Genomic DNA, 12,276 nt, shown 5'->3' with positions numbered 1-12,276 from the left:
AAAGTTCTTCACAATCACCTCAAAATTGCTCACAAATGCTCTTTCTTTCACTCAAGAGGGTGCAAGGTCGATCTAGGGTTTTCTCTGGCTGATAGGGTGCTAAAGGAGTCCACAAGAGGCAGGATATGTTCTTTAAATAGAGTGCAAATCCTAAAAATTAGGGTTTCTCTTTACAGCTCCTACTTGCCGAGTCGGCCTTTCGACTCCTTGAGTAGGTCTTGATCCCGCGTCAACCCATAAGGCTCCTACTCGACGAGTTGAACTCCCAACTCGCCGAGTCTATGCACAAAACCTTAAACTTAAATAAATAATTTAACTAATGCTTGGAACTGGCGTTACAAAATCGGACACAACATTCCAAGGTGAAACCCTAGCCAATTTTGTGCTTCGTAACCTCTCTCTCATAAGCCTCCTTTTGCATTTGGTGTTTGTGACTTATTAGAGGTATCACATTTGAGGTACTAAACTCTTCAAAGGCCAAGAACTACAAGATACAACAAAGAGGTATTCATTTAACTAGTTTTTATGTTGTATATCTCCAATTGCATGCTATCTAGGTTGTATGCTTTGGATGAAATGAAATTGCATGTATAACTTGAGAAAACTTAGGTCCAAAGCATCTAGGGTTGTATGTGCACCATAGGATTGTTATAGTGCTCAAAACCCTTCAACCACATCTGGTGCAACACGCGCCTCCTCGGCGGTCAGCTGGAAGGCTCGGCTCCTCACCACAGGAGCATCTGACTTGCCCTGGCGGCCATCTGTGATCCGCAGGGTCGCTGGAGCTGGCACCGTCACTGGCGCTCCTGATACCAATCTTGGGCAGTTGGCCTTTTTATGGCCTCACTGATTGCAGTGAAAACAAAGCATGTTTGATGTCTGATGTCTGAATGATGGGGGTAGGGGGAGTACAATCCCTGCTAAAGTGTCCCAACTTGCCGCCCTTATAGCAGCCCGATCCCCCTACTCTGCAAACTCCCTCATGCGTCTTGCCGTATTTCCCATAGCGGCTCCGCCCTGATGGCCCTTCGAACTCGAGTCGAATCCCTTGGGTTTCTTCACCAAAACCCCAGTCGTCTTCCCAGTCTTCGCCTTCCTCTTCTTTATGTGTTCTATATTAATCTCACTCTCTCATGCCCTGACTATCATATCATCCAAAGTCGGGCACGCCGGATAGCTGACATATTTCCGAATGTCAGCTCTCAACATATCATGGTACCGGGTTTTCTTCATCTCCTCATCACCCGCGTACTGGGGCATCAACAAGGCCCCCTCCCTGAACTTGGTGGTAATCTTCTCCACCGTCTCAGTAGTCTATCTCATATCCAAAAAACTCATGGGACAGCTCCAGAACCTCCACAACTGGCGCGAACTTCGCCTGAAACCTGGACACAAAATCTGACCAGGTCATGGCCTCAATGGTTGGGGCTCCCAAAGTATCACCAACTGCCTCCCACCAGTCACTAGCTTGCTCCCTCAAACACCCAGCAACAAATCTGACCTTCAACCCCTCAGGGCAGAAGCTCGTCGCCTGTGCAGACTCAATGTCTGCGATCCATTGCCTAGCCACAATGGGGTCTTTCACCCCGCAGAAGTCTAGTGCTCCACATCCCCTGAAATCCTTGAAGGATAGCGTATGAGTCCCCGACTGGCCAGGTACCATGTCACCCCTGAATGCCCTAAGGCGATTCTCCATAAACTCAATGATACCCTCCTTGATCGACCCGAAAATCATCGGGGTCAACTCAAGGATGCCTCTCGTAATATCGGATGCAATGAACTCGCGCAGTCCATCATCAACTGGCTCGAAACCCGTACCCGAACCAGACCCTGACCCTGAGCCCCTGCTCCATGACGTGTCACCACCATCTGAAACAAACCACACAATTGTCAGGGTCACATAATCATCGGGAGGTCTCACACTCTGCCACCCTTGTTCTCCGTAGCTCTCCAAGAGTCAAGTACGGATCCTCTGCTTTCAGTAGTACGGGCCCATACTACCTTCCACATCTATCCGTACTTTCCTCCTAGGTCGCCTTGGGTTACTAAAGACGCTTCCTATCCATGAATACCATTCTCAATTAAATAACTCTCATCACTAATATCTTCCTAGGCTTGCCCTAGGGTAATCTTCATCCCACTCTCCGCCATCAGCTGTATAAGAAGTCCCTGATATCTCTCCCTAACTAGCTCGTATTACATATCACTAAGACCAGATAATTCTTGGAATAAGAGGTCCTACCCTACAACGGTCGGACTCATACGAGAGCTGCGAAATAGGGCTAGACCTAACCTTCTGAAATTATTTAGTCCTCGTAATATGTAACTTAACGTATTCGTTTACTAGTTAATTAAAGACAACTAGAACTCCTAAAAGCATAAAGCAAGCAACATTCGAGCATTGAGTAACCAAAACCAGACATATCCTAAATAGGCCATCATATCACTGACTAATCAGTACTAGCGTGCAGTTCAATAAGCACATACAGTAGGCATACACGACATCATTCCTAGATCCTTAGCCCTAATCTAGCATGCAGTTCACATATTCTCAATTCATATCATAATATAACATGTATGGGTATCTTGGGGAAAACTTACTTGAGCTCGGCCGATTGCACGCATCACACTCTTTGTTCTTTATAAAAACCCTTGATCTTAATTTAAAAAAAAATATTTTCTTGTAAAAAATCTCTCAAAACCTCGATTTGAGATCAAACACCCCCGAAGGTGTGTCCGAATCCCTCAAATCAAGGCTCTGATACCAACTTGTAACATCCCAAAATTCATGACCAAAAATTTCATTTTAATTACATAATTATAAAAGCCAGTAGTCTAAAAACATCCTAGTGTCATCACATGTTATAATCAAAATCAATATCCAAAACATGTCATGAGAAAACAACATCAGATTACAACTCCCAAAGATCTCATGTGCGGAAAATCATAGTGTGATGCCTTGCGATCATGCCGACTCCTTTCCTTTCGAAGAAGAAGTACCTGAAACCAAAACTGAAACCGTAAGCACAAAGCTTAGTGAGTTCCCCCATCATACCACATACCATACAAATAAACATATTGCCTAGCATATTCGGGTACTGGCCTACCCCTTCGGTCTCTTTCAACCGGTAACTGCCTAGCATATCAGGGTGCTGGCCTACCCCTTCGGTCTCTTTCAACCGGTAACCGCCTAGCATATCAGGGTACTAGCCTACCCCTTCGGTCTCTTTTAACCGGTAACTGCCTAGCATATCTGGGTGCTGGCCTACCCCTTCGGTCTCTTTCAACCGGTTACGGGGTCTATTTCACCCCTACCACTACTACATAATATACTAGCATATAAGCACATAAATCACATACTTCCTAGCATATATGGGTGTTGGCCTACCCCTTCGGTCTCTTTTGACCGGTTACAGGGTCTACTTCACCCCTACCACTACCACATAATAACATAGCATACGAGCACATAAATCTCAACAGATAGTGGCATAATAGACATTTATCACAAAGACAATTATCTCTACTATAAACAACTACTAGCGACATTGGTGCCTTCGACACACTCATACCGGGAAGGTAACTCACCTCGAACACTGGAAGTAGCTAAACAGTCCCCGACTCTGAATACCAACCCAACTCAATCCCCTACACATAAAAGATTTCCTTAATTCCCTTTCATACTCATAACCACCTAAGGGTCAACTTTGGTCCAAGTCAAAGTCAACGCTCCGAGTTGACTCAACTTGTCGAGTTTGCCCTTTAACTCGCCGAGTTTTCATAAATCACAGAATCATGTTATTGTGATCTAACTCGTCGAGTTATCTTCCAACCCGACGAGTTTTCATAACTCACAGAAACGCGATATCCCGGGTTGACTCGTCAAGTTTTCCCCCAACTCGCCGAGTTCGTCCTTTACAACAAAATCGGGACACTTCTAATCACTACGTCGAGTTCCTTTATGAACTCGTCGAGTTCTTCAGTCTGTTAATCATTCTTAATGCATCAAGCCATTATTCTTCATATCTACACCCTATATTCCAGATCTAGCCTAGAAATGCCTCTAGGAGGGTAAAGTTTCCAACTTTACCCATTAATACCCTTCCTAATGAGATTAAGCTCAAACCCTAACCCAAAAGGCCAAAGTCTTCATCCAAAGACCACCAAAACTACAACATAGACCATGAGGTCATAGATCTGGACTCTAGGGACCAAAATATCACGTAAAGTCTTAAACTTTATCCACATGCATGACCATTTGGAGCTTGAAGGATCAAAATGATAGTCTAAAGGTTGCATGGGACTTCCATGGCCATAAAGTTAGCACCTTTATGCCATGAAAACCCCTTGAGACCCTAGATCTGAAGTGTTAACCCATTTGGGACGTCCAACTCCCAAGGACCATGATATTTGGGTCAAAACCAAGCAAAATAACCCCAAAAGAAGATCTAAACAACTATAAGGCAAGGTTCAAGCTGTATACCAGAAAAGGGCCGTGGATGAGGCAAGGATTCTGGATCTACAAGCTCCTTCTTGAGTCCTCAAGCTTTTCCTTCTTCCAATGGCTTCAATACACACACTAAAACACTTGAAATGGATCACAAACACTCACAATAGCATTAGGGTTTCGATATTAGGGTTTTAGACAGTGGAGGTTGGAAATGAGGCCAACACCTTGGGTTTAAGGTGTTTAAATAAGGTGCAAACCCCGAAAATTAGGGTTTCATATATGCCAGCCTACTCGTCGAGTTGAGGCCTCCCAACTCGTCGAGTAGGTCTCTTAAAATGCACGACCCTTATGATCTCTACTCGACGATTTTGGGGCTCCCAACTCGTTGAGTTGCTCTATAATATAGAATAAATTATAAATTAATATGTACCAAGAACCAGACGTTACGGTATAAGGGAATACCAACTACCAGTCGGAGCAAATATACCAGAAAACACAAAATATGACGGAACAGGAGATCCATATGGCCCCATATAAATTTACAGATGGACAATGGACGCCTACTACCTAGATCAAAAGTATTGGTGCATTTTATTTCCAACTAACTTATCCGGAGCAACCCGATTATGGTATAAAAGTTTGTCAGTGGAAAGCATACATAATTTCAATAAACTACGAGAGGAATTCGTGGGACATTTCGTATAACACAGGAGATACACGGCGGACGCACAGGCCATCCTAGGATGCAGGAAACGGGAGGACGAATCTATAAGTGCTTTCATACGAAGATTCAATAAAGTCACACTTAACACCCCAGAGAAAGCCGATAACATGGTTATCGCCGCTTTCACATACGGTTTGCATCTATGAACTCTGTTTAAAAAATTAGTAGGAAAACAACCGTCTTCTAGAAAAGAAATGGTGGAAAGAGTCCACCGATACATGAAGCAGGAAGAAGCAGCATCTGAAAAACTCAAAACCGACCAGGGCAAAAAAGCAACCCGATCACCTTATGCCAGAGGAAATGCACTAGAAAATGCAAAACACCAAAACATGAAACAAACTCGTTTCAATCGGTTCTCATGTTTGAATCGCAACACGCCAACATCTCGGCACGACCCTCGAAACGACGTAGTTTCAATAAGCGAAAGCAAAAAAGAACACATGAAATAAAAGCAGAGAGAAGATAAGGAACAAAGATCAAGGGCGATACTGCGAGTTTCATGAATCCACCGGGCATGACACTCTCGAATGTATTATGTTACGACATGAACTAGAGAACAAGATGCAGTATGGAAAACTTACCAATATGATTATGAGCCTTCGATCTAAGCACCTGGAAAGCATCACACCAATAGAACCGAAGGTAACGAACACAAGAAAGAACGAAATATTCATGTTACAACACACATACCGACAGGAGTTAACCGGTGAGTGGGAAAATTGTACTTTCACATTTGACGAATGGGATTATAGTCATGGCCATTACAGAGGAGACGAATCGTAGTCGGAGGACTAATATGAAGAAATTATGTTAATGATATTTATGTCGATAATGGACGTTCTACAGATGTTATGTACAATCATTTCTTCAAGCAATTACATGGGTACGTGCAAGCGAAAGTGGAACCATCAGAGAATCACTTGATAAGCTTCACCGACCATAACGTATGGTCAGAGAGAGCAATACATTACCACTAACCCTTATCGGTTATCACAATGGGAGGAATAATAAAAGCTCATATGTTTTGTTATCATAAATGCATTTTCACCATATGACATCATCTCTGGAAGGACGATAATACACAAGTTCAAAGCCATCGCGTCAACGATTCACCGAGTAGTCAAGTTTCAAACGAGGTCAGCCGTCAGAACGATGTACACCAAAAGGAGATTAGGGCAAGAAGAAAAATCTGAGGATGCACAAAACATGGACATTAATTTTGGTCAATTCAGAGTCAATAGGGACAACAATATGATGTTGGGGGAAAAAGGGAGAAACACTAATAAAAAAACGAGCAAGAGCCAATTGAGGAAGTAATGGAAGAAAATGGGTGCCTGAAGCAAGCGTTGCAACTGTTAGCGGATAGAGCATCGTGGCATATCACTGAAGGGAGCACATCTGTCGTCGTCAAACAATTTAAATGGACAATACGCATCATGTCGACTACCACACAGGAAACGAAGCAGGGATCGGAGAGGCAACAAGAAGAAGTACCAAGTCTTCATCATTATAATGCCCACAACAACGGTTTTATCGCTCGATGCATTTTTTTGCTTGTATGTATAATAACATATGACCCAGTTTCTACTGTAATTCAATAAATAATAAATTTTATTAAAAAAGTGTCGTTTTTTCTTCGAAATAATGTATGAGTGCCATGTGATTATATATATATATATATATATATATATATATATATATATATATATATATATATATATATATATATATATATATATATATAAGTCGATACCAAATAAGGGTTTTGATTGAGAGTGAGAATCACTATTCCACTTATGTGTAAGCAGTTTCAAATTTTTCTAAAAGAGTGTCGTTTTTTCTCGACACCATGTATGATTGCCGCATCGTTGCAATGGCAACATGTTTTCAAAAGTGGTCCCATTGCACCTCAATGATTACTTTATAAATATTTATAATTTTTTAGAAATTTAAAGTATTCATTTAATCATCGGGGACGCTTCACTAGGCATCATTAATTTGTTTTCCATGCGCAAGCATAATCAACAAACAAGAAATTGAAGAGTTTTTTATTTCTTTTCTCGAAGTTTTAGATTTTCTGCTCACTCCTTGCTCTTGTGTCTTGCGTACCTGATAAATGAGCGATTGTTAACCTAATTTGATTTGGGTATAAGATGAATATAGGCTAATATACATTCTAAAAAAAATTGAGTCATATGATTTAGTGGGCTCTGTTCATGTGCACTATGTTGCACTCCTCATGGGTCGGCCCTGCCCGGACCAATTTTGCATTATTTAAAAACCTAGAACCAAACGTATTCTAAAAAATCGGTCTAGGTCTAGGTTCGGTTCTCTGTCCGATCTAGTCAAAGTCTGGTAAACGTCCAGTATAATATAAGCACGGCTTGGTCTAGTCTACGAGGTGAAAAAGTCTAGTCCAAAACAAGTTGGACCTGTTTTAAAATAGACTTTTTTCAGACATGCAAAGATTAGTTCGGATCGACGGGCCTAAACAGACCGAATATGCACCTCATAGACTACACCAAGCTGTTCATATATTATTATATTATAATAGACGTTTACCACATTTTGGCCAGACCGAGCTTTTAAAAAGAAATATTATGGAGTTATAAGAGGTAGAAATGTGTAGTATTTGTACTACTTTTATATGCTTTGCAGCAAATGAGGGTGTGACAAATTTATATTTTTCTGGACATACGAGAAAAGACTTGAGATGAGCACATTTTCCCCCTAGTTTCTAGAAATTAAAAACCAACAAAAATTATGCTATTTTAGTACAAAGTTTCATTCTATAGGGGTGTAATGTAAAAGAGTAAGTTCTCCGAAATTACTTGGCTATCACTCCATACCGCTCGCGCCTCTTCTTATGTTTAAACACACACAAACATACACACAGTCTCTAAAAAAGGGCAGAAAACCGCTCCATTGCCATATATACTCCCTACACAAACATACGCAATCACACACCTAGGGTTTGTAGAAAATTAATCGATCGGAACGATAGGAAAGGAAAATAGAGAAGAAGAATGAGAGGATCTTACTATACGTTTTACCAGAGAGCTTCCCATGCGTTTCGTGATTATCCTTCTCTGTCCAAACTTGTCGTAATCTGCACCATCAGGTCTCTTCTTCTGTTCTTCTGTTTTTATCAGATCGGTGATTGAAATGTAGATCGTTATCCTGATCGAAATTGATTTTTATATTCGGTTAACGATGATATGATTTTATGTGTTTCCGTTTGTATTGATGTTGTCCTCATGTGAAGATGTGCGTAGGTTTTCTGCTTTTTTCCATAGATACTAATCTAAATAAATGCCAGCAAATGAGTCAGAATTGTGGAACCTTTATACGCGAAACTCTGCATTGTTGATTAAATCATGACCTTTTCCCTCTATTCATGGTGGAATTTAGGATCCCGACTTAGTGTTTCGCTTGTGGAAACTTATGGTTGTGTTTCATTTTTTCATTTGCATATATACGATGACATTACTGTATAAGGATATGAAACACATGATAATTAATTAATTACTCTCAACGGATTACTAATGGATTCATGTTTCATGTATTTTATGTACCCAATGATGCCCTCTGTATTTAATTGATAAGAAGCATCTTTGAACCCGATGATGATTTGTCCCCTTTGTTTTCAAAACGAATGTGAGAAATGTTTTATGTACCCAATGATGCCCTCTGTTTTTAATATTATATACATATCACTTTATGCCAGCCATAATGGAATTCACATAGAAAATAAAACGAGAACCCATTAACAACTTGCTTGAATGGAGGTATATAACCAATTTCAAGGCTTCATTATATCGTTTTTCAACCTGCTTTTTGTTGTTTGATTGGTAACTATAATTGAACAAATGCTCTAGTCTGTTAATAACTCATGTATATATCCTCTGTTTTGGATGAATCCAGTGGTGGTGGACTTGCAGCCTATTCTGATGTGAGGCCATTTGGAAACGTTTATGCTGATGCAGCTCAACCTGCCATCAAGAAAAAGAAAGTGGTAGTTCTAGGAACAGGTTGGGCAGGAACAAGCTTCCTGAAAAACTTGAAAGATCCCTCCTTTGATATTCAAGTTGTTTCACCTTGTAACTATTTCGCATTCACCCCTTTGTTACCAAGTGTCACAGTTGGCACTGTTGAAGCCCGAAGTGTTGTTGAACCAATCCGCAACATTGTCAGAAAGGTACCTTTTTTCACTCATTTCTTTTTGCATTCTTTGTTGCTCAATTTGCTTTGGTATTGCAGAATAACTTGGACTTTGGTTTCAAGGAAGCAGAATGCTTCAAGATCGATACAGCGAACAAGAAAGTCCACTGCAAACCCACCCAAAATAATAGCATGGGTGGTAAAGAAGAGTTCACTGTTGATTATGATTACCTCGTGATTGCCATGGGAGCACGTGCAAATACTTTTAACACCCCTGGTGTCGTTGAAAATGCCCATTTCTTGAAGGTATATATATATATTGTTTATTTTATATATGTGTTTGTGTATATATTATATTTGGTGATGCATGCAGGAAGTAGAAGATGCTCTGAGAATCCGGAGGAGCATAATCGACTGTTTTGAAAAGGCAAGTCTCCCAAGTGTAAACGAGGAGGAAAAGAAAAGGATTTTGCATTTTGTTGTGGTGGGAGGTGGGCCCACAGGGGTGGAGTTTGCAGCTGAGCTTCATGATTTTCTCCATGAAGATTTGATAAAGTTATACCCTGATCTTGAAAAGTACATCTCCATTACACTGCTGGAGGCAGGTGATCACATATTGAACATGTAAGCATTACACAAAAGATTTAGAAACATAACAACATGTAAATTTCCAGATGTTTTTATAATATCATATGATTATATCTTCGTTTGAAAGGTTCGACAAAAGAATTACTGCTTTTGCTGAAGAAAAATTCCAAAGAGATGGAATTAGTGTGAAATATGGATCAATGGTGGTTAAAGTCGCTGACAAATCAATCACTCTTAAAGAAAGATCAAGCGGCGAAACTAAACATATTCCTTACGGAATGGTTGTTTGGTCAACCGGAATCGGAACTCGCCCAGTCATCACCGATTTCATGAAGCAAATTGGCCAGGTAGGTTTGACCTTTGACTTTGACCCGACCCGTTTTAATCACCACCGTTCTTATTTCTAATCTTGTTTTTTAATTATATAATAGGGAAACAGGCGAGTTATGGCAACTGATGAATGGCTTCGGGTTGAAGGAGTACCGAATGTGTATGCTCTTGGTGATTGCGCCACCATAAATCAACGTAGAGTATTGGTAAGTAATTAAGTAGGTTGTTTTTAAAAAAAAAATATTCGAAAAGATATAAAAATGTTGAGATTTGGTTTATATATTACATTACAGGAGGATATTGCCGCGATATTTAGTAAGGCAGATAAGAGCGGGAGTGGAAAGCTGAACGTGGAGGATTTTAATGAAGTGATTAAAGATATCATCGAAAGGTATCCACAAGTGGAGATTCACTTAAAGAGTAAAAAACTGAAGAATTTTGTCCAGTTGTTGGAGACTCATCAAGGTGAATCTGCGAAACAAACAACTCTTGATATTGAAAAGTTCAAATCAGCACTTTCTGAAGTGGATACTAAAATGAAAAGCCTTCCTCCAACAGCACAGGTCATCCATCAATTTTATTTATTTTAATCAGAATCATTCTACTACTTAAAAAATAATAATAGCACACGTGAGTTGAGTTTAATGTTTAATGTTGTTTTGTTTTGTCTTAGGTGGCGGCTCAACAAGGGGAATACTTAGCTGAATGTTTTAATAGGATGAAGGAGTGTGATGAGAATCCTGAAGGTCCGATTAGATTCAGAGATTCTGGTCGCCATCGTTTCAAACCTTTCAGGTATATTAATTAATTAATTTTTGAAAATTAGTCAAACAATCGAAACTGAAATTATTTATTTAATTTTAAGGTATAAGCATCTTGGGCAGTTTGCACCACTGGGTGGTGAACAAACTGCGGCCCAACTTCCCGGGGATTGGGTTTCTATTGGTCATAGTACGCAGTGGCTGTGGTACTCTGTGTATGCCAGGTAGTACCTTGTTTTTTTTTTTTTTCTGTTATATTTTTATATATTGTTTTAAATAATTTTTATAAAATTATAATGAATGAATGAATGAATTATGCAGCAAGCTAGTGAGTTGGCGCACTAGGTTTTTGGTGGTGGGTGACTGGGGGAGGAGGTTTGTTTTTGGAAGGGACTCCAGCAGAATCTAAATAATACAATGCCTACCTACCTACCTGCCTGCATCATCATCAGCAAATTGGGAAGGAGGATATGTTTGTCATTTCACTTTTTCTTTTTAAAGTTTATTATGTATTTTTATTATGCATTATATAAGGTTCTATTACAGGGCAAAATCATTGTTGCTGTAAGAGAGAATTTGCATTTTGCAAAATTTTGTAACGTGAGGTGTATTGCTCTTCACATTGATTGTTTTGGTTTTGTTAGCAGGTGGCATGTCATATGATTTCTAGTTTACTGTAATTTAGTTATAACAATTCAATCAAGTCATATGAATTGAAATAATAATGGTTTTCTCTATTTTTTTTGCTATAAGATTAAAAAAATCAAATCAAAGTATCATTATATGTAACTTATCTAGTAAAGTTTGATTAATAATTATTTTTTATTCATGACAATCTTATTCTTGTTTATCAATTTAATTGTAACATTCCATTTACCAAAAAGTAGTTACACAACTTTCAAAATCATCCAAGAGAAGAAAGGTAACACACTTAATTAAGTTTGTAAAATAATTAAAAACTGTTTTATATAAAAAGATATTCCATTCTTTCTATGAAAACTAAGTTCCTTTGTTAAAATTAAAAAACACTTGTATCTGTACATTACATATAGAGCATGGCAAACATAGAAAATCAAGCAATATCATATCCACTTTCGAACAATCAATGAATTTGTACATTACATACAGAGTTGGATCACATACCTTTAATTTCAAGGAAGAAAGTAAGATGTAAATATAGTGATCCAACTTAGTAACAATATGAGTAGCACACAAACGCTACAAATATGCTGTTTACATGATTTGTTAAATATCTAATATACAAA

At 39.3% G+C, this 12,276-nt stretch overlaps 1 protein-coding gene across 1 annotated transcript; it reads left to right on the top strand.

The window, feature by feature from the left end:
- The first annotated feature begins 8,095 nt into the window (after nt 1-8,095).
- LOC145162450 (external alternative NAD(P)H-ubiquinone oxidoreductase B3, mitochondrial-like) lies at nt 8,096-11,657 on the top strand. The gene is made up of 10 exons (XM_079081594.1): nt 8,096-8,292; nt 9,096-9,369; nt 9,432-9,638; nt 9,706-9,956; nt 10,048-10,267; nt 10,352-10,456; nt 10,544-10,813; nt 10,924-11,045; nt 11,116-11,235; nt 11,333-11,657. Exons 1-10 carry the CDS (start codon nt 8,198-8,200, stop codon nt 11,418-11,420), a joined length of 1,752 nt encoding a protein of 583 aa, XP_078937720.1. The 5' UTR covers nt 8,096-8,197; the 3' UTR covers nt 11,421-11,657.
- The last annotated feature ends 619 nt before the right edge of the window (nt 11,658-12,276 follow it).

Source organism: Lactuca virosa, chromosome 3 (assembly GCF_052849685.1).
Source record: "Lactuca virosa cultivar CGN04683 chromosome 3, Lactuca_virosa_CGN04683_v6, whole genome shotgun sequence".
Taxonomy (NCBI): domain Eukaryota; kingdom Viridiplantae; phylum Streptophyta; class Magnoliopsida; order Asterales; family Asteraceae; genus Lactuca; species Lactuca virosa.
This window is presented reverse-complemented; position numbering and strand designations above follow the sequence as displayed.

What these genes read in the sequence shown, in the direction of transcription:
- LOC145162450 (XM_079081594.1), top strand. Translation starts at nt 8,198, where the DNA reads ATGAGAGGATCTTACTATACGTTTTACCAGAGAGCTTCCCATGCGTTT. An exon ending in TCATGAAGCAAATTGGCCAG is followed by an intron (nt 10,268 to 10,351) that starts GTAGGTTTGACC and finishes ATTATATAATAG; the next exon opens with GGAAACAGGCGAGTTATGGC. An exon ending in TGGTACTCTGTGTATGCCAG is followed by an intron (nt 11,236 to 11,332) that starts GTAGTACCTTGT and finishes TGAATTATGCAG; the next exon opens with CAAGCTAGTGAGTTGGCGCA.